The sequence below is a fragment of the Nerophis ophidion genome, linkage group LG22 (genome assembly GCF_033978795.1).
Source record: "Nerophis ophidion isolate RoL-2023_Sa linkage group LG22, RoL_Noph_v1.0, whole genome shotgun sequence".
Lineage (NCBI taxonomy): Eukaryota > Metazoa > Chordata > Actinopteri > Syngnathiformes > Syngnathidae > Nerophis > Nerophis ophidion.
Window position 1 is genome coordinate 28,517,658 of NC_084632.1, and position 24,425 is coordinate 28,542,082.

The 24,425-nt window shown below is 35.9% G+C and overlaps 1 protein-coding gene across 1 annotated transcript in view; it reads left to right on the forward strand.

The window, feature by feature from the left end:
• Positions 1-24,425, forward strand: part of znhit6 (zinc finger HIT-type containing 6) — a 62,038-nt gene that overhangs the window by 26,330 nt on the left and 11,283 nt on the right. The window contains exons 6-9 of the mRNA XM_061884054.1: positions 3,162-3,265; positions 13,720-13,788; positions 15,880-15,960; positions 19,652-19,732. Of these exons, the coding sequence (XP_061740038.1) occupies positions 3,162-3,265; positions 13,720-13,788; positions 15,880-15,960; positions 19,652-19,732 (335 nt within the window). The remainder of the gene's footprint in view (positions 1-3,161; positions 3,266-13,719; positions 13,789-15,879; positions 15,961-19,651; positions 19,733-24,425) is intronic.

The following is a 24,425-nucleotide window of genomic DNA, read 5'->3' on the forward strand; positions in this document are numbered from 1 at the left end:
TGGACCTGCTATCCCCGTTTAAATAAGAAAACCTCATTTCAGTAGGCCTTTAACATTGATCCAATTGGCAGGTTCTCAGCGAGCTGCAAACAACCCTCCATTTACAAGTACATGCCGTGACGTGCATATTAACCAAGCTATACCGACATTATTATTGTAAGAGCCAACACTGAGAAACTACTTTACTGGCAGTGTGACACATCACCTTGCTCACACTGCTCCATGATCATTCGTCAGTAGACAGCTTCTGACTACTAGCTAGCTTGAGCTGCTAACAACGTTGGTTGCGACTCACCACAAAAATAAAGAAGGCGCTTGAGCTGCTGCTGCTGTATTGTCTTTGAGTTAGTAAAAGTTAATGCTATGTTATAAATCATACTTCTCACTCAGGGTTTCCCCTCGACTTCCAAGATATCTGTGGCAGTAGGGGCATGGTTATGGGTGTTGTCACCATGACATCCTCAAGTAATTTCCATCATTTGTTATGATATATATATATATATATATATATATATATATATATATATATATATATAGTTTTTTTCAAACGCTCAGAAAATGTATACATACCAGTGTTTCCCACAGGTCAGGCATCTTTTTGTGGTGGTGTGGTCGGGCAGTGGCGGTGGCGGCGATGACCAAGAATAACGCAGCGTTGGAATATAATTACAACACTTTATGTACATATTTATATCGTATTTACATATTCATATAATATGTAACTACAAGCTCCATTCACAGACAGAGTCCCATTGCTTTTATGAGCGGTCAAGCGAGTCAAAAGCCGTAAAAAAAAAAATATATATATTATTATTATTATTATTTTAATTTATTTTATTTTATTTGTGGCGGCATTAATTCTTTCGTGGCGGGCCGTCACAAATAAATGAATGTGTGGGAAACCATGCATACATTTAAAAACAAATATATTATTATTAACTGCGATGAGGTAGCGACTTGTCCAGGGTGTAAACCGCCTTCCGCCCGATTGTAGCTGAGATAAGCACCAGCGCCCCCCGCGACCCCAAAGGGAATAAGCGGTAGAAGATGGATGGTATTAACACATTTTTTTTATTGTTTTGTCATGATTTAAATTTTTGTTGCTTTTTGTACAATGTACTTAGTACATGTAACTACTGCAACATTGCTACGAAGCATTTTTTATCTGAGGAGTGAGGATTATTCTGAATTAACCAGCTCAAGGAAACACAAGTGCTGAAAATTACAACATCCCAGTGAGGGCGGACATAATGAGTCACTATTTTATGTTCTCATTTGAAACTTTTTGCGCATATTAAACGCTAGGATTGCTATGCGCTCTGTGAAATCAGTATGCTAGGAAATAAGTTTTGGTAATGCTTAAAATGACCAAAATATTTAAATATTAAATGTTACATGTTACCCCTGGACAGCAATGAGGTGGCGACTTGTCCAGGGTGTATGTTCCTTCCGCCCGATTGCAGCTGAGATAGGCTCCAGCGCCCTCCATGACCCCTAAGGGAATAAGCGGTAGAAAAGGGTTAAATGGATGTTACCCCTGGATGTTTTTGAGTGAGATTTGTCGGTGGTATAGCTTGTAGGGATAGCGATATGGCAAAAAAAATAGATCACATTTAATTTTTTCATATCATCCACACAATTAGTGGGTGTTTTGATTCTCCCAGTCGGGACCAATACAGCCACATAGACGTTCTGAGTGCCTGCAAGTCCGCATTGAGGGCAGAAATACTGGTGAGCTGTAGAATATAGTGAAAGTAAAAACTTTCCCTAAAGCAGCTGCTACTTTTTAATGTTGTGTTTCAACTTCTGTGCTAGTGTTAGTCATATTTTAATTTGTTCTTCTGAGCTGCAATTCCAGCTGTGTAGGGGGAAGAGGCACATTGCTGATTGAACATTCATTATGTTGTGTTTGTGACAAGCCTCACTTTTGCAACCGTGAAACGGTACACATTTTCACACAAACACACACAAATGTACCCAACTCCACACACACATTCACAGACACACACAGGATCATGGTCAATAATATTTAATTAAATATATGTAGCCAACCTGATAAAACCCCTTTCTGCGGAGGCAACAAACTACGTCAATATGGATTTTATTTAGGATGCTTTGTGCTTGTTAAATCAAGATTATTTGCAGTGATGCTCCATTGCTGGAATGTTAACAGTGACTCCTTCAGAGGTCAAATCGGTCAAAAATAATGAAACTTTTTCATCCACTTCTTGGAGAAAAGCACTGATAAAGGCTTGGAACATGATGAGTTGGAGGATTTAGCTTCTTCTAGTGCATTGCAAGTCCTATGATCTGGTGGTAGACATGCCTATCTCCTATCGTTTTAATAAATCTCTTACCATCACTAATTGCCTGCCAGTCTGAAGCCATGAAAAACGTAGATGAGCAGCAAAAAGGTGAATCTTTGCCCTTTAACATTTTAGATGAAGGCACTAAAGTCAGGTTCATTGATGCAGAACAGATGTTTGGTATTTAGACATATTTGTCTAAGGAGCCCTCAACCCCCACTTTCTTTCCTCCTAAATTGAAATGTCAGCCAACCTTTAGTTGCTAAAAAATCTGCTCAAGGCTGAGGAGAAGCTTTCTTTTTTCAGAGAATGGTGGTTTTGTCATAATTTGCCTGCATTGTTATAGACTGTTTTATACATATGTATTAGTATGTGTTGTTCTTTGCTACATCACACTTCAAATGTTGCGGTTTCACCATAATGAGGATGTCTTTTTGTCCTAAATGGAGCAAAAATATCTATACTATAATAGTATTCGCGACTAGCTGAGACCAAACTAATCTGTTCAGTATCCTGGCCACTGATGGGCTCAGCCTCAGCATCATTAATATTGGATTGGATTAAAACAGTGTAAAAGTAACTAAAGGGTGTTGTTTCATGTCTAGAGGGATCTTATATTGTTGAAAAATATATTTCAAAGAATGAAAACAGTTTTGTTCTGCTCCAGCTATGAAAATATTGGATTTATAATTAGTGATTCCTACTTTGCGGAAATGTGTTTCTCATCGTCATGTCCGGAACCAATTAACGGCAGTAAACAAGTGACATCTGTATTTGTGTTTTTTCCTTTTCTGTGAGGTACAGCTGTAACACTTCAAGAATGCCACTCTAATATTGCATGTTTTTCTTGTGCAGGTGAAGAAGCTGATAGTCAATGCCAGAAAGATGAACATAACACTGAGAACACTTCCCAGCACATTCACCAAGAGCAAAGAAAACTCCACCATCTTTCAGCATAAGTAAGAAGTCACAATTACTCTGATAAGCATGACACATTTTGAATTTGTGCAGAAGAATATGCCTCACATCACTGGTAATGTTGCGTTACATATTTACTATGTTACATGTTAACACATCTGCTTAATTTTTTTTTACCATAGTTCTTCCATATCTAAGGTTACGACTCATTTATAGGTATATCAGCAATTGAAGAGAACCATTAGTATTTATTTAGTAACGGAGTGGAATGTTGGAACTTGGAAAAAAAACAACCAACAAATTCTGAATGGCATTTATTTATCAATATGGGATTAATATATTATCACATGCATCTAAAATAAATAATCAATCAAAGTTCATTTATATAGCCCTAAATCACAAGTATCTCAAAGGGCTGCACAAGCCACAACGACGTCCTCGGCTCAGATTCCACATCAGGGCAAGAAAAAACTCAACCCAATGGGATTACAATGAGAAACCTTGGAATAATAAGTGTTGCTATGTATGTTAAATTACCACAGGGTGGCACTCTTGCTAAATCCTAAAAGTTACATACAATCTCACTATGCTGAAATTACTTTGTGTCATCCTCCTGTAAGCAATAGGATATTTGCATCAATCCCTACACCAGCTGACTAACCACTAATAAACAGATATACACACCATTACATAGAGCATAGTCCAAGCAGCCTGTACATTACAATGTACTGCACAGTGCAGTATTATTAATTAGGATGTTGGTGCCGATACCACTATATTGTTCCACTATTATGTATACCACCATTTTAATATAAAAACATGTACTTTAATTCATGCTGTCAAATGATATTTTTTAAAGGATCAGATTAATCACATTTGAATTTGGATTAATCACATTTAATCAGAGGTTATTTCTCAGGTGAAAAATTTAAAATAACCTAAAAAAGAGCTTAACATTTTGACACAAATGCAATGTTATTGTCATAATGTCATCCAGGAACATTTAAAAAACAAAAAATTGAATGTACGTCATTTATTTGCTCAAATCTTGATAACCGTTTTATTTAAAGTCCAGTCGGTGTATTTTGGAGTGAAATTTTACAGGGAGAACTCCAGTCGCCATCTCCTCCAACATAAATTCTGCGATTAATCTGCGACTATACATGATTAATGCAATATTTTTTGTGATTGATCACATAAGTTAACTAGTTATTTTTGACAGCAGTAGTTAAAAGATGTTTGCCTTTTTTGATGGGAGACATTAAGGTTTTTAAAATGTGATGTTAAGATCACTATATGCTAAAGAGTGACAATAATTAACACAAATTGTAATAAAGTACCGTATTTTTCGGCTAATAAGTCGCACCTGCCGAAAATGCATAATAAAGAAGCAAAATAAAAATTACAAGTCTCACTGGAATATAAGTCACATTTCTTGAGGAAATGTATTTGATAAAACCCAACACCAAGAATAGACATTTGAAAGGCAATTTAAAATAAATAAAGAATAGTGAACAACAGGCTGAATAAGTGTACGTTACATGATGCATAAATAACCAACTGAGAAGGTGCCTGGTATGTTAACGTAACATATTATGGTAAGAGTCATTCAAATAACTATAACATATAGAACATGCTATACGTTTACCAAACAATCTGTCACTCCTAACTGCTAAATCCAAAGAAATCTTGTACGTCTAGTCTTTTACGTGAATTAGCTAAATAATATTATTTGATATTTTACGGTAATGTGTTAATAATTTCACACATAAGTCGCTCCTGTGTATAAGTCGCACCCAAACTATGAAAAAAACTGCGACTTATAGTCTGAAAAATGCGGTACATAAGAAAAGGGCGCTGTATTGGTAAACGTTTAGACAGCCTTCACAGAGAGTGTTGAAAGTATCATTGGCAGGTGTATGTCCGGTGTAGTGACAACACCTTGACTTAATTTCATGAATGTAGCTGGATTTACTTCATTGGAAAATATTTTTGTCATCTGTTTAATAAATGCATATAGGAAAACAAGACTGTTTTGTGGTTGAATCTGCCTGTCAATGTGTTAGTTGCAGCACTCTGGATGAGATTAAATATGTTAAACACCTGCTTTGTCAGTTTTGCAAAAAGTGCATTATAGTAATGTGGTCTGGTTGAAATAATACCGCAAGTCAGCAAATTGGAGTGTGGCTCAGCCAAGACAATGCTAAGTGGGAATAATATAAGATGATTAAAGGCAGTCACCTGCGATGAGGTGGCGACTTGTCCAGGGTGTAACCCGCCTTCTGCCTGAGCTGAGATAGCCACCAGCACCCCCCGTGACCCCAAAGGGAATAAGCGGTAGAAAATGGATGGATGGATAAAGGCAGTCACAAAGTCAGAATTCGCCAAACCATGAATTTACACATGAAAAACGTATACAAATGACACCCAATGATGTACAGTAACTTGCCTACGCTTATACAATTTTGCACAACGGGTGGAAATCTGGGCAAATATACAACCTCATCTGTATTATTAAAAAAAAATAATAAAAAAATGTTTGGAACTACTACCATAATGTGCCCCTATACAATTTATTTTGTCAATTCTCCTTACCCGTGGTCATTTGTTGTGCATGATGAGTGCATAGTCTCAGGGTTGAATAATAGAGATACTATCCTGTCAGTTGGTTTTAAACAACTTTGTTTTTAAATTCAAATTCATATTACATATCAGATTAGGGATTTAACAGTATGAAAAATGCCATATCGCGTTTATTGTGAACATAATTAAGGTTATCATCGCGGTATTGTTGAAACTGCTCAAAAAGTACTAATACACACTGAACTATTTTAACCAAGTTTTATTTAAACAAAAAAACAGATAAATAATGAGGTACACACAGGCAGTCTGCTTTCCTTTGGAGAGAAAAAACTAAAGGGGTCATGTTAAGCTAAATCTACTTTTTTCAACTTAAACAAGTTGAAAAACTTTTTCGGGTGTTACCATTTAGTGGTCAATTGTACGGAATGTGTACTGTACTGTGCAATCTACTAATAAAAGTTCCAATTAATCAATCAATCAATCAATCAATCAGACAACGGTGACTGCCGCCAGCCATCTGTCTTGAGTGACTTTCACCACAATACAAAATCCTAGATGATATAACAAGATCAGCGGCTCACCCTGGTTTGTTGTCGCCACTAAATAAGCAGGCAAAGTTGTGGTCAGAGAAGAGAAACGGAAAAAGGCTGGCCAAGGTTAAACTTCTAACGAGTCTGTAACTTTCTAATGGTAGAACCTGGACTTACATGCTTATATTGACAATAAAAGGCTTTTAAATAAATATTAGCTCATTTGGAGTTTGATGCATGCAGCATGTTTCAAAAAAGCTGGCATACGTGGCAAAAAAGACTGAGACAGTTGAGGAATGCTCATACTTATATACTGCTTTTTTCTAGTGACTCAAAGCGATTTTACATTGTGAAACCCAATATCTAAGTTACATTTAAACCAGTGTGGGTGGCACTGGGAGCAGGTGGGTAAAGTGTCTTGCCCCAGGACACAACGGCAGCAACTAGGATGGCGGAAGCGGGGATCGAACCTGGAACCCTCCAGTTGCTGACACTGCCACTCTACCAACCGAGCTATACCGCCCAAAACAGTGGAAAATCCCACAGGTGAAGAGGCTAATTGGGAACTAGTGGGTGCCATGATTAGGTATAAAAGCACCTTCCATTAAATGCCCAGTCAATCACAAACAAGGGGCGAGGGTCACCCCTTTGTGAACAAATGCGTAAGCATATTGTCGAACAGTTTAAGGACAACATTTCGAAACGAGGTATTGCAAGGAATTTAGGTATTTCACCATCTACAGTCCATAAAATCATCAAAAGGTTCAGAGAATCTCAAGTCCTACATATTTTCATGGTCTGCCGTGAAAATTGTTTTTCTTTTCCAAGGTTGCCGTCCAAAAATCTGCTTGTGGTAACTATCTTTTAATAGTTTAGCTGGCTTCCCAACTTTTTCACATTTCACAATTTATTTTACCCTCAAGAGTGACAATTAAAGATAAACATAGTGACACATTATGGCACTTTGACACTGTTATTTTCGGTCTCCCAATGTAAAGCAGCTGCCTCATTAGTTTAGCAGATGGTACACAATAACTTTTTTTAAACGACAATTTCTGCCTTCTCACCCATCTGTCTCCATCACCTCATCCTTTGAGGTTAGAATCCATGACTATGGAGCTTTGCATACATTTGTCATAACTTTGTGGATAGGCCTCAAAGGTCGGCCAACCTTATCCATCAGTGTTGTCTTTCTTTGGCGCCTGATGGACAGAAATAAAGGAGCCAGGTTTTTTGAATTGTGCCCTTTTGTAATGTGTCCAATCCATAATCCAGTCAGATAGTTCCCTGCCATATTCGCAAGGCGATTTTGCAGACTCTCTGTTCTGTAGTGTGGATGACACTATAAATCAAAACAATTATTCAATCAGCAAAGATAATCTTGTCTATCTTGAGATGTATGAGATTTGTTTCACATATTAAATCAGGGTGTACCCCGCCTTCCGCCCGATTGTAGCTGAGATAGGCGCCAGCGCCCCCCGCGACCCCAAAAGGGAATAAGCGGTAGAAAATGGATGGATGGATGGATATTAAATCTCTACACCTTTGCAGTGCTGTCCAAAATCTTAGAGCACCTCTACCTTGTTGTTTTAATGAACATTTTGAGCAGCTTGTTGTAATATTGGTTCATGTCTTTTTTTTTTTTTTTTTTCAAACTACTGTCTCTTTCTCATTTTGCCAATGATTTGTGGCACTTATCTCAGGTACGCACTGCAGCCTTCCCTGAAATAGTTGAATACATTTGAGCAAGCCACTTTTTCCAGTGAAATGCATAGTTTCCATTTGCTCTAACAACAGGATATTGGCGTCACACCTGGTGCCCCACCTTTATTTTCTTGCATGTGCAAGCACATACAGGCCTCTACATACACATGGTCCCATACTGACTTATTAAAGAGGAAACTCAGCCAGCAAGTGCATACATTCCTCTGACTAAGGGGTTACAAGTTTCACTCCCACCTACAATTACGTAGGGAATCTCCTCCCAGACCCCCTTTTTATTGCACTGTACAGTTCACACGCAACCATCGCCTGCGAATTCATTAGCTACAACTTTACAATGTAGAGACTTGGCCAGTTTGACACATTTTTATCTTGTAACGCTGTACAGATGAAATACATTTACTGTAGGTTGTATACCAAAGCAGGGTAGTAGTTGCAAGCGAACGTGTCCATTAGTGCAGTGGTTCACAAATGGGGGTACGCCTACCCCTGGAGGTACTTGAAGGTATGCCAAAGGGTACGTGAGATTTTTTTTAAATATTTTAAAAATAGCAACAATTCAAAAATCCTTTAAAAATATATTTATTGAATACTATTTCAACAAAATATGAATGTAAGTTCATAAACAGTGAAAAGAAATGCAACAATGCAATATTCAGTGTTGACAGCTCAATTTTTTGAGGACATGTTCCATAAATATTGTTTGTTTGAAATAGTCTTTTTTTGTGAAAAAATGTTTAGAATTAAGTTCATGAATCCAGATTGATCTCTATTACAATCCCCAAAGAGGGCACTTTAAGTTGATGATTATTTCTATGTGTAGAAATATTTATTTATAATTGAATCACTTGTTTATTTTTCAACAAGTTTTTTGTTATTTTTATATCTTTTTTTCCAAGCAGTTCAAGAAAGACCACTACAAATGAGCAATATTTTGCACTGTTATACAATTTAATACATCAGAAACTTATGACATAGTGCTGTATTTTACTTTTGTATCTCTTTTTTTCAACCAAAAATGCTTTGCTCTGATTAGGGGGTACTTGAATAAAAAAAAAAAATGTTTACAGGGGGTACATCACTGAAAACAGGTTGAGAACCACTGCATTAGGGGGACAACAGAGCAACCAAAGGTTAAACTAGCGTATTAATCTTACAACTATTTGGCGCTTATGTCAAAGTAGTAAGCACTTTTTAACTTTCGATGTGATACTAAAATTGGCGTATTGAGTATTAGTCAAGACCAATATTGATTGGATACAGTTTCAGCACGATTCAGGAATACTGCTTTATTGTATGGAATGTTAGAAAATAATCGATCTATGGAAAACTCAGAGAATAGAAGTATATGAAAAACACTAACCTATTTATTATCAACAGTCTGGAATGGACTTTAGCTGTCTTTAAGTTGAAGTGGTGTGGTTAGTGTTTTTTGGAGACACACAGTGGCCATAATAACTAATTGTGTTAAGATAATGAAACAACAAGTTGAATGATGGGGGACATTTGATACTGGATACTTTCTAATACATTTCTGCCTCGAAGACTTGGTATCTGTCAGTAATATGCAACTATAATTATTTGATACTTGCTTTTATGCTGACAACAACATGCTGAAGGACTGCTTGTATCAGAGCCCCGATATCAGAGATTTTAGATGCTAGCTGTTACATGATACCGCTATATATTTTATCTGAGCGTTTTACACAATCACTATCAGATCGGGTAACATCAACTGGTAACCATACATGTGTAACTACTGTATGTAAATATATATATATGTATATTTAGTATTTTTTGTTAATTACAGCTCCAAATTAAATAAGAATTCAACAGAATAGGAAAGGAAGGTATTTTCTCATGAAACAGATTAATCGTCGCTGCCTTTGTTCAAATCGAGCTAAACGATACTATACATCTTGAGATAAGTTTAACTTGCATTTGTCTCTCTGCAATTTGTCTAAAACTGCTAAAAGCTGGAGTTACATGTATTCAGAACAGTATTTTGTTTTGTTTTCAAACACAACAACTACGTACTGTACAATTAAGTCACTTTTGTTTATTTGTTGTCTGTTCCGCGGTTGTTCTTTTTGTAATAAAATCCATCCACAGGGCAAGCCAGCTAATTTTGCACTATTTTGCCTGTATACAGTAATACTAAGCGATTACTTGTCATGTTCCACATGACATTTTCTTGCTCCTGCCCAATGACTCTGTGTAGGAAACAGGGCGCAGCGGTCTTACATTTTCTAATTAGCTCTTTAAAATGGAGTCATCGCCGCAAAGACAAATATGACTCATTGTGTTTGTCATGCGTTTGATTTGTTCATGTTATTTCTTGATATATTCCGTGTACTACTTTATGTCACTAAATGGCAGATAGCTTAGTTTAATTTTCTCTCCTTCCTACTATTTTTATTCTGTGCCTTTTATTCATTGAGATCTCTGTGTGACTCCCTTTTTTGATGTATTTATTTACTAAATCCTGATTTTATAGGCAGCCGTGTCCTTGCATCCTAGGGTAAGCTAAACCAAATCATGTCAGAATGTGACAGTTTTAAGCGTTAAAGACGGCAAAAGTTATAAGATAATCAATTAAATTTGATCACCATCTCTACTGGAAATTTAACATCAAATAACTGAGTCGTAAAATAGCAAAACATATTGGAATCTTAACAATAATAGAGCCTATTGTGAATCACAAAACCTTGCATATTCTATGTTGTACACTCTTTTTTTCCATATCAAAATTATTCTGTGGAAGTCTGGGGTAACAGAAGAGCACCTTACCAAAGTTATACACATTACAAAAAAAGAGCCCTGGGAATGAATAACAATGTTGGGTATCTGGAAAACACAAATGCACTATTTATGAAGTCACAAACCTTACAATTTATGTGAATGGTATGGTGTATATGTGGATTTTAAAACTGCACAAATAATATTGGAAGCAAGATATCCTACATGATCTTCTACCACCGAAAATCTAAAACATGATCAGACCTACAGATGGAAAATATAATTTGATGGTTAAATTGAATTTAAAGCAGCCTTGTCAACACAACTTTTAAAAGTGCAGTATGTGCATATGTCAAATTTGTGGGTTGACTTAATTGAATCAATTATATAAGGAAATTGAAGCAATAACAATATTATTTAAAAACTAGATACATTTAAAACATTTATATTTCTTAGGTAGAACAAAGAGTAAGAAGTAAAACATATCCTAAAACATATTATTTTTGCCTGTTTTCTGCTCATTTGTCAACTTATTAGTTTGAAATTGTCGATTTTAGCGAATATATGTGACCGATCGATGTTCTGGTCTGATGAATGTGACTGTTGCGTTCACACTGCATTCACATAATATACACATCCTATTACAAACCCCGTTTCCATATGAGTTGGGAAATTGTGTTAGATGTAACAGAAAACAATGATTTGCAAATCCTTTTCAAACCATATTAAGTTGAATATGCTACAAAGACAACATATTTGATGTTCAAACTCATAAACTTTATTTAATTCTTTTTGCAAATAATAATTAACGTAGAATTTCATGGCTGCAACATGTGCCAAAGTAGTTGGGAAAGGGCATGTTCACCACTGTGTTACATCACATATTCTTTTAACAACACTCAATAAACGTTTGGGAACTGAGGAAGCTATTTGTTGAAGCTTTGAAAGTGGAATTTTTTGCTATTCTTGCTTGATGTACAGCTTAAGTTGTTCAACAGTCCGGGGTCTTGTTGTCGTATTTTACGCTTCATGATACGCCACTCATTTTCGATGGGAGACATGTCTGGACTGCAGGCGGACCAGGAAAGTACCCGCACTCTTTTACTACGAAGCCACGCTGTTGTAACACGTGACTTGGCATTGTCTTGCTGAAATAAGCAGGGGCGTCCATGATAATGTTGCTTGGATGACAACATTTGTTGCTCCAAAACCTGTATGGACCATTCAGCATTAATGGTGCCTTCACAGATGTGTAAGTTACCCATGCTTTGGCCACTAATATACCCCCATACCATCACAGATGCTGGCTTTAGAACGTTGTGTCTATAACAATCCGGACGGTTATTCTCCTCTTTTTTCCGGTGGACAACACGTCCACAGTTTCCAAAAATAATTTGAAATGTGGACTCGTCAGACTACAGAACACTTTTCCACTTTGCATCAGTCCATCTTAGATGAGCTCGGGCCCAGCGAAGCCGGCGGCGTTCCTTTGCGTTGTTGATAAATGGCTTTCGCTTTGCATAGTAGTGTTTTAACTTGCACTTACAGATGTAGCGACCAACTGTAGTTACTGACAGTGGTTTTATGAAGTGTTCCTGAGCCCATGTGGTGATATCCTTTACACATTGATGTCGGTTTTTAATGCAGTACCGCCTGAGGAATTAAAGGTCCGTAATATCATCGCTTACGTGCAGGGATTTCTCCAGATTCTCTGAACCTTTTGATGATTTTACGGACCGTAGATGGTAAAATCCCTAAATTCCTTGCAATAGCTCGTTGAGAAATGTTGTTCTAAAACTGTTTGACAATTTGCTTACAAATTGGTGACCCTCGCCCCATCCTTGTTTGTGAATGACTTAGCATTTCATGGAAGCTGCTTTTATACCCCATCATGGCACCCACCTGTTCCCAATTAGCCTGCACACCTGTGGGATGTTCCAAATAAGTGTTTGTTGAGCATTCCTCAACTTTATCAGTATTTATTGCCACCTTTCCCATCTTCTTTGTCAGGTGTTGCTGTCATCAAATTCTAAAGTTAATGTTTATTTGCAAAAAAAAAAAAGTTTATCAGTTTGAACATCAAATATGTTGTGTTTGTAGCATATTCAACTGAATATGGGTTGAAAAGGATTTGCAAATCATTGCATTCTGTTTATATTTACATCTGACACAATTTCCCAACTCATATGGAAACGGGGTCTGTATATCCACACACGAAAGAAGCCTGGGTCGGATTTGAAAAATTCTGAATTGCACTGTTCACATTGACATGGAAAATCTGATACAGGTCACATGGGCAAAAAAAATGGGAATTGTCCTGCAATGTGATCAAGGATCTTTGTGAATGAAATTAAATATATGTATCCTGTTTATATACTTAATACTGTCAAGTATTAGGTGATTTATGTATTGTATTGATGATTAAAAATCATATTTGAGTGATGTGACAGGACAATATGAGCTTTTTATTCTTCCTACTCTTTTTGTGGACACTCCGCATGTTTTATTTATATTTCTTAAATGTTCTGTTATTTTAACAATTGTTTTTTTATTTGCAAATGGAGATATTGTGTTGAAGATGGTTATTGTTTGAATTGTGTACAACTGTAAGTGGTTTGTTCTGTTAGAAATAAATTGGTTAAATTTAAGTTACTGCACAAAAGTTCGTTTTGCTGTTTTGTTTTTATTTTGTTGGGAGGATTTTTGACAGCCCTGTGAAAATGTTTACCAATATGTTGTTTAAAAGAGTTATTTTTATTGTAATAGAAGTGAAACTGGTGACTAAAGAGCTTTAGAGAACTTGAAAGTTATGTCATATCAGATTGAAAGTAATAATCTTGCGATGGACTATTCGTTGTCAATCCTAACTGTATATGTAAAGCTCAAATTAAAAACAAATTTAACTTTTTTCCCTTTTTTAGAGAAAAACAGTTTCTCTGGCACCTGAAGATCATGTTTCCTCAGAGTGGTACAGAATTCAGCCAGAGGAGGTAAGTTGGATTCAAATTCCTAAATAAAGGGGCATCTGGTAAGATGTGACCTTTATATGTTACTGTTTGATTATCTTGAAGGCCCCATTTACAACTTGCTCAAAGTTAAAAAAAAAAAAATGAAAATTAAAAAATATCAAAAATACACCACCACTAATGTTATCATTAGTGGTTTACCAAAACATATACCGTATTTTTCGGATTATTATAAGTCGCTCCGTAATATACGTCGCACAGGCCGAAAATGCATAATAAAGACGGAAAAAAACATATATACGTCACACTGGAGTATAAGTCGCATTTTTGGGGGAAATTTATTTGATAAAATCCAACACCAAGAATAGACATTTGAAAGGCAATTTAAAATAAATAAAGAATAGTGAACAACAGGCTGAATAAGTGTACGTTATATGACGCATAAATAACCAACTGAGAAGGTGCCTGGTTTGTTAACGTAACATATTATGGTAAGAGTCATTCAAATAACTACAACATATAGAACATGCTATACGTTTACCAAACAATCTGTCACTCCAAATCGATAAATCCGATGAAATCTTCTTCCTCGATGTCGCTTCTAAACAACTCTGCCAACTCCAAAGGTATGCGCTGCTTCTTCTTGTCTATTTCTGCTGCATATTTCACTACGTCCAGCTTGTAATCTGCAGTACATGATTTCCTTTTCAGTGCCATTTTTGTTCAGCCCTTCTCAGTTTTTATAAGTTACCGCCAATGATAAAATGATCCATTTTAATAGCTACGGCAGTAGCATATACCATATAGCAGTTAGCATTCCATGACCCTCAATGCACTTCTGCCATGACCCTCCCCCGCCAAATTCTTATTGGTTGGCATGTGTGTGACGATAGCTGACATTTTCGTCGTCTCTTCCGCGAATGAGATAAATAATATTATTTGATATTTTACGGTAATGTGTTAATAATTTCACACATAAGTCGCTCCGGAGTATAAGTCGGACCCCCGGAGAAACTATGAAAAAAACTCCCACTTATAGTCAGAAAAATAAGTTTTTTATATATATATATATATATATATATATATATATATATACCGTACACAGTATATGTCAAGATTTTTCCCAATTACTAATTGTATTGAATTAAAGAAATGCTCATGTACACACAGGAGTCATGTTGTGCACATACACAAAAGCAGTCCCAGAGAAGCAACTCACTTTTCATATCATGTTTTTGTTACAATGGATAGAATATACATTAAATGATGGCTAACGATAGTTGACCAAATCACTAACATTATCTTAACAACTCACAAAGCTAATAACCGTGTCTTTATACGGTACTGGAAGACACAATCGGTCCATGCATGTGCAAAGACTTTCTCACTTCCTTCACTTGCTTCTCCACACAGAAAGAGCCCGACCCCAGGATTGAACCCAGGACCTTCGTATTGTGAGGCACAGGCACTAACCCCTGTTTCACCGTGCTGCTCTGTGATATTTGAACAATTTATTAATTTTTTTGTACAAAAATTAAATCATACACAATAGAAAAAGAGAACTACTATCAGAAGATGAACAGTATTATCGCAGTAACTTTCACTCTACTGTCATTGCACTGAGTGACGTGTGCAGGCACATCTGAATTGTTATTAAACAAAAATATGTATTGGCAATTGGCATTTTTGTGAATTGATTCAATGTAAAAGTATTGAAATAGATTGATTACTATATTTTGTAAAATTTTCGTTCAAGTTTCTGTACCGATAAGAGTTTGTGACAGTCAATTGGTAAAAGGGACAGCTCGCACATACCTAACTGCAGTAAGACTGCGTTAAATTAGGTTGAATGGGAGTGACGTAAATTTGCGCACGCGTGGGACCGATTATGTCTTCCAGTACCAAGCACTTGCGCTTGTTATGTGCGGGTGTAGTTTATGTGCAATACGCACTAAAAGCTGTAAGAGGGTGTAATAATAATGTTTAAAAACAAAACGGAAAGTTAGCGCCCTCTATGCATCTGCATTAAGGTTGCGAACAACCCCTTAAATTAGCAAGCTTTATTAAATAAATTGTACTTTTTTTATTCATGGTGTATTTTAAATATCATTTCAGGGTGTCGGACGGACTAACACTTGAACATATCTTGGCTCCTTATATACACCCTACGGAGTCCGATCCCGTGATACGCCAAAAGTAAGTATTTTCTACTCGATGCTGTTTCTTGTATTTGTTCTTTTTAGTTGCTGAACAACAGAACAGAGCTAAGCGATTAATACATTCGGCGTAACTGTAACCTAATTTAGTTGCGATTTAGTTCCAATAAAATTATCACATATGAATGTAGTACACATGCATGATCATCGTCTGTTTTCTATTCATGTAGGATATATGGCATACATTTTCATATGACTGTGGACTAAGCTTTAACCCATATACCATATGTAGAGGTAATTTTGCAATTTCAGCGTTTTATAAACATGCTGAGTATTATCTTTTATGGTAGTGTTTCCCACTTTCTTTTTGTCACATTTTCAACTTTTTTGTATTGTTGTTATTTTAGTCAACCACAGATCAGTCTTTGAGAGAAATTAGTGTGACTGAGCAGCAAGCTTATCTTGGTGGAATATATTATGCCTTCATGAATAAATAGCATTTTCTGCTCATTCATACTCCTAGTATGAATTGTAAAGGTTTATACATGTTATGTTGTATAAGGTCATATAAAAAAACCTTAAAAACAAACAAAATACACCATAAAAAAATGGAAATACAAATCTAAATTAAATAAAACAGAGGAAAACTTTCACAAAAAAGTCCGGAACAAAAAATATTGTTGTGTCTTTTTAAATATATGGTATTTTTCGAAGTATAAGCCGCTCCGGAGTATAAGTCGCACCTGCCGAAAACGCATAATAAAGAATGAAAAATATATATATAAGTCGCACTGGAGTATAAGTCGCATTTTGGGGGTAAATTTATTTCATAAAACCGACACCAAGAATAGACATTCGAAAGGCAATTTAAAATAAATAAAGAATAGTGAACAACAGGCTGAATAAGTGTACGTTATATGACGCATAAATAACCAACTAAGAAGGTGCCTGGTATGTTAACGTAACATATTATGGTAAGAGTCATTCAAATAACTGTAACTAATAGAACATGCTATACGTTTACCAAACAATCTTTCACACCTAATTGCTAAATCCATTGAAATCTTATACGTCTAGTCTCTTACGTGAATGAGCTAAATAATAATATTTGATATTTGACAGTAATGTGTAAATAACTTCACATATAAGTCGTTCATGAGTACAAGTCGCACCCTCGGCCAAACTATGAAAAAAAATGCGACATATAGTCCGAAAAAAACGGTAGACAAAAAGGCCCAAAATGAAAGAAGTAAAACAAAATATCTCAGGATATGACTAACAAAAATAAACCTAGGAAGAATTTTGACAGATTCCTTTCTTTTAATTCCGGCAACTGCTCAAATTAACTTAAAGCTATTATTGCGTTTACTCGTTGAGTAAAGATTGTAAAAGTCGCCACAAAGTAGTGATGAAGTACGCTGCAACAATACTCTGTCATACAAACCCCGTTTCCATATGAGTTGGGAAATTGTGTTAGATGTAATTACTGTATAAACGGAATACAATGATTTGGAAATCATTTTCAACCCATATTCAGTTGAATATGCTACAAATACAACATGTTTGATGTTCAAACTGATACACATTTTTTTTTTTGCAAATAATCATTAACTTTAGAATTTGATGCCAGCAACACGTGACAAAGAAGTTGGGAAAGGTGGCAATAAATACTGATAAAGTTGAGGAATGCTCATCAAACACTTATTTGGAACATCACACAGGTGTGCAGGCTAATTGGGAACAGGTGGGTGCCATGATTGGGTATAAAAACAGCTTCCCAAAAAATGCTCAGTCTTTCACATGAAAGGATGGGGCGAGGTACACCCCTTTGTCCACAACTGTGTGAGTAAATAGTCAAACAGTTTAAGAACATTGTTTCTCAAAGTGCATTTGCAAGAAATTTAGAGATTTCAACATCTACGGTCCATAATATCATCAAAAGGTTCAGAGAATCTGGAGAAACCACTCCACGTAAGCTGCATGGCCGGAAACCAACATTGAATGACCGTGACCTCCGATCTCTCAGACGGCACTATATCAAAAACCAACATCAATCTCTAAAGGATATTACCACATGGGCTCAGGAACACTTCAGAAAACCACTGTCACTAAATACAGTTTGTCGCTATATCTGTAAGTGCAAGTTAATGCTCTACTATGAAAAGCGAAAGCCATTTATCAACAACATCCAGGAACGCCGCAGACTTCTCTGGGCCCGAGATCATCTAAGCTGGACTGATGCAAAGGGGAAAAGTCTTCTGTGGTCTGACGAGTCCACATTTCAAATAGTTTTTGGAAATATTCGACATTGTGTCATCCGGAACAAAGGGAAAGCGAACCAGCCAGACTGTTATCAACGTAAAGTTCAAAAGCCAGCATCTGTGATGGTATGGGGGTGCATTAGTGCCCAAGACATGGGTAACTTACACATCTGTGAAGGCACCATTAATGCTGAAAGGTACATACAGGTTTTTTAACAACATATGCTCCCATCTAAACGCCGTCTTTTTCATGGATGCCTCTGCTTTTTTCAGCAAGACAATGCCATGCCACATTCAGCACGTGTTACAACGGCGTGGCTTTGTAAAAAAAGAGTGCGGGTACTTTCCCGGCCGGCCTGCAGTCCAGACCTGTCTCCCAGCGAAAATGTGCGGCGCATTATGAAGCGTAAAATACAACATTTAATTATAAATTAATTTCACTTTCAAAGCTTTGAATTCCACTTTCAAAGCTTCAACAATTAGTTCCTCAGTTCCCAAACGTTTATTGAGTGTTGTTAAAAGAAAAGGTGATGTAACACGGTGGTGAACATGCCCTTTCCCAACTACTTTGGCATGTGTTGCAGCCATGAAATTACAAGTTAATTATTATTTGCAAAAAAAAAATAAAGTTTATGATTTTGAACATCAAATATTTTGTCTTTGTAGTGCATTCGATTGAATATGGGTTGAAAAGGATTTGCAAATCATTGTATTCAATTTATATTTACATCTAACACAATTTCCCAACTCATATGGAAACATGGTTTGTAAAAGAAACCAATACAAGCTTAAAAAGAGTAATCCAGCCATCCATTTTCTACTGCTTGTCCCTTTCGGGGTTGCAAGGGTGCTGAGGCCTATCCCAGCTGCACATGGGCGAAAGGCGGGGAACACCCCGGACAAGTTTCCACCTCATCGCAGGGCCAACACAAATAGACTGACAAAATTTACACTCACATTCACACATTAGAGGGAATTTAGTGTTGCCAATCAACCTATCCCATGTGCATGTCTTTGGAAGTGGGAGGAAGCTGGAGTACCCGAAGGGAACCCGTGTAGTCACGGGCAGAAAATGCAAATTCCACACAGACAGATCTTGAACCCAGGAATCGAACCCAGGACATTCTTATTGTGAGGCATGAGCACTAACAACTGCGCCACTGTGCTGCCCTAAAAATAGCCAAAACTCTGAATCAACACTAAGGGGCCTCGGTTGCAAACCACCTAGTAACGTAGGAGAGTTTGTGCACATTTACCTATAAGTGAGTTGTAAAACTATCAATGCTGTGCACACAGGTATTATAACACCAAACTAAACAATCTAAATGAAGTCTTCGTATGGACGGAATGTTTTAAGGTTTTCATAGATGTCAATTTTGCTGTTAATATTTTCATGGCAAGAACGTGATGATTTCATTTGGCAATCAAACCCACGTTGTGACCCACAGTGTTGATGTGCCTTTGTTTCAGGTTGAAGAGGTATGTAGAAGCCCCGATTGAGGATGTCAATGTTTTCATGAAGGCAGAAGGACGAAAGGCAAACTCAGTCAGGTGAGATATATTCTTTAGTCATAATTTTTTGCCCAGGACAAAAACTCAGCCTACACATAAAAATGTAAATCCAACAGTAATAAAGACAATGTGTGATAACCACATAAACAGCCATTGCAGTCAACTTATTGGCAGGTCGTAAATGACTGATGGATGTGTGCTAGTTCCAAGTCCACACTTTTTGCCAAACCTAACACACACTCATAAACATCCTTATAAAATCCCAAAAGCTTACAACAAAGTCAATTTCTTTGATGGCACAATGGTGTTTTATGTGAGCAGTCCATCAATATTATTGGATACTGTTTGTTCGTGTATAGAATACATTTTACAGATCAGTTGAAATATGGAAGTTTCATTATATTTCCATACCCAACCTGCATATTGGAATGCTTAATGCACGAGATGTCGGATGCAGTGAGGTCACCTACGATCTTTCTGGTATTTATAGTTTTACTTGTGTTTTTTAATCAACATATACATATTTGTAGTTGTAGTTGTTGTTTTGGCACATTTGCTCATTGTATACTGACAAATAGTAACATTGTATACTGACAAATAGTAACATTTTGAGTTAAAAACACAGAAATGTGAATTGATGCATTATAAAAAACGTCCGGCCACATGCCACAAACATGTTACTATTTAATGCTAATTTATAACTTGAAACCATTTTTGTATGTAAATCTGAACTGTTGTTTTTTAATATTTGCGCTTTGTTACACTATTGGCCTCTCACTCAACTTCAGCTTGGACAGACTTCAGACCCTAAAGACCCTAACATACTCGAGTGGAATGCAGTCCGCAGAGGTCTGCGTATACTCAAAGCGGAAGTCCGGCATGCAAATCTCAAATTTTACAACCGCGCTGACTCACTCATGTCACACAAAAAACTGTTAAGTATTTTTCATATCAACACGCACCAATCTGTATTTTGTTACCAAAACATACCATTAAATAAAAATCAGGCTATTGTATGAATGAAATGTGTTCCACGATTTACCTATGAGAACATTTTAGACGCAATTGATTTGCCCAGTCGATAACGGGCTGCAACATTGTACTCTGAACAGCTGGTGGCGACTACTACTCCCCAAAATTACTCTCCTTCCTCGTCACCTGTGGCTTTTACTGGCTGTGCATGTCACCGTCTTTTTATTTCACTGCCTGCAAATCCAGAAGGCAGATCTGCTTCACTTATGTGTTGTTAGTTTCTAAAGCCAGGACAGAAATAAATGTAACAAAAAACTCAAATATTATGGGAAACATAGGATTTTAAATGAAATTTGACAGGAAACTATGACATTGCAGTAGGAATGGGCAACATGGCCTAAACTTTATGTCATGACATATAGTGCAGCCTCCTGTGATAATATATATCACAATATATAATTTGGTATGTAAGGCCTAGTTCACACTGCAGGTCAATTCCGATTTTTTTCATTTCAGTGTGGACAGTGAAATTTCAAATTATGCATATATGTGGATATAAACTACATAAATATGCAATGTGTTCTCAATGTGAACGCTCCAGTGCTCAGGTCGCATTTATCTGACCTGAACGTCTTCAAAAAGTGCCAAAAAAACGGTTACAAAATAAAAACGGAGAAGACAAAAGGAACTCACAAAAGTTTTACGACTACTATCTCCAACTCCTTACCCTCAGACACTCTTTTCAAGCAGACATTGAATCAAAATATCCCGTTATACTGCCAGAGCCGAAATACTTGTTTTCCTTCTTAATCTTCTACGCGCAATAATTTGTTTAGTTTGACATTGATTGCACAAAATTTGTGAAATCGCCACCGATGCCCCAGTACTGAGACTTGACTGAGACTTCCGTAAACACTACCATATGTGCTACGTCATGTGGGTCAGATTGCAATCACATTAGAAATCGCTCTTTTTTGTAATGTGAACGGCCACTAAAAAGATTCGATTTGACAAAATATATCAAAATTGGGCATCCGAACCTGCCGTGTGAACGTAGCCGAAATGACAATAAAACCATTTCAAAATGGGTAACAAAGGCTCCTAATTTGGCTGCTGACACATTCAGTAACATATTGCGTCATGTCCATTTATGTAATATTTTGTCAAAACTATTATTACTGTACTCTTCTTGCTAATTTAATGTTAATAACTGGTTACTTTCTGTTGAAACGGTTTTATCTACACTTGTTAAAATGTGCTAAAAACTTATTCTTCTGTTGTTTGGCTACTTCATATTCAAGACTAAGTATTTTAACTGGTCAATTTGCCATAGATGCAAGAAATAAGGAAGCATTGAAATAGAGTTTCCCTCTCACCCTGTACTCTGGAGACTGGTCAGTTATAGGGGCAGTATTGGCCATGCTAGTGCTGATCCTAATACTTCAAATTCAAGATTATTGAATGATTAAATTGTTTTTATTACAATTATAATCAGACAAAAAAACAGGATGGTGTTGTCACAATGGCAATTACATATTTTAATTATCTCCTACTTGTGAGTATTTTTTAAATCCATTGGTTTTTGTCTTTAAAGCACCCTGTGTCCAGTTATGTATTTCCTGTATTTTTGTAAAATAAAAAAATATTTTTTGATAATATGAAGAAAAAAACATTGTTTTAACCACTGTACCATATATTAATATTTTACTTGGTATTGCTACTGTTGATGTGTGTATTGATCTGCCTACTTGTGTTTACGTTCAAGAACTCTAGCTTGCAATTAGCGGTTAGTTTATCCTCCTCCAGTATATATTGTAGTATATTTAGCTGTAGCTCGACTTCAAGTAAAAGTACTTGTAAGAAACATAAATGATTTGCCACCATGGAGGCGAGGATTGATGGCTTGGAAGTGGCTTTGCACTGTGGAGGGACATTAACCTTTAGCAAGAAAGCTACATTGCATTGATGACACGTTTGTTCACTTTGCCCTGTCAAATTTGCGGGTAACAGATTGAATGTGTCATTACCATGTATTTTCATAATATAAGGATAGCATTAAAAGTACTGTCATCGGCCAGATGTATATTATTTATATTGTATATTGCGTAAGCTTACACTGCAGTGCAAGTGTCTATGGAAGCTCTTGTGCAGGGGTCACCAACGCGGTGCCCATGGGCACCGTAAGGACCGGATGAGTCGCCCGCTGGCCTGTTCTAAAAATAGCTCAGATAGCAGCACTTACCAGTGAGCTGCCTTTATTTTTTAAAATTTATTTATTTACTAGCAAGCTGGTCTCGCTTTGCTCGACATTTTTAATTCTAAGAGAGACAAAACTCAAATTGAATTTGAAAATCCAAGAAAGACATGTTCTTCACTTGTTTAAATAAATTCATTTATTTTTTTTCCTCTGTTCTTATAACTTTCAGAAAGACAATTTTAGAGAAAAAATACAACCTTAAAAATTATTTTAGGATTTTTAAACACATATACCTTTTTACCTTTTAAATTCTGTCCTCTTCTTTCCTGACAATTTTAAATCAATGCTCAAGTATTTTTTTTATTTTATTGTAAAGAATAATGAATACATTTTAATTTAATTCTTCATTTTAACTTCTGTTTTTTGACGAAGAATATTTGTGAAATATTTCTTCAAACTTATTGTGATTAAAATTCCCCAAAAATATTCTGGAAAATCTGTAGAATCAAATTAAAATCTTATTTCAAGTCTTTTGAATTTCTTTTAAAATTTTTGTTCTGGAAAATCAAGAAGAAATAATGTTTTTTCTTTGTTAGAAGTATAGCTTGGTCCAATTTGTTATATATTCTAACAAAGTGCAGATTGGATTTTAACCTATTTTAAACATGTCATCAAAATTCTAAAATTAATCTTAATCAGGAAAAATTACTAATGATGTTCCATAAATTCTTTCTTGAATTTTTTCAAAAAGATTCGAATTAGCTAGTTTTTCTCTTCTTTTTTTCGGTTGAATTTTGAATTTTAAAAAGTCGAAATTGAAGATAAAATGTTTCCAAATTTTATTTTAATTTTTTATTCCTGTTTTCTCTTAAAAAGTTCAATTAAGTGTTTTTTTTTTAATCATTTATTCTCAACAATAAACCTTCCTTAAAAGGAAAAAAAATGTGCGACGGAATGACAGACAGAAATACCCATATATATGCGTATATATATATATATATATATATATATATATATATATATATATATATATATATATATATATATATATATATATTAATTAGGGCTGGGCAACGATTAAAAATGTTAATCGAAGTTAATCGCACTATTTCTCCGATTAATCGTGATTAACTGCATTGTATACGCAAAGCCCAATAATGAATTCAAAAGCAGTGTGTAGTGCACCTTTATTGGAATATTCTCTCACATGAACAAAAGCGCCAAAACATTTGTTGTGCAAACACAATTTAAATCAGTCCTTGTTAAACAGTAGCAGTTAAATAGCATATTTTATGAAAATCAACTCAAAAAATGTAAATACAAATATTTAAGCTTATTGCCACTGCCAGGGTATTTAAGTTATCCTGTTTGTTATGGAAAATAAATATAATCTACATACAAATCTCTGAGCATCAATCATAACATCTGAACAGGCAGTTTCTGAGGTAACAGCAGAAACATTTTTTTTATCAGGGACCTTATGTTTGAAAAACCTATATTATAGGTAGTGGGCTGTTTTAGGGAATTTTTTATCAAATTATCCGTAGTAGCAATATTAATAAT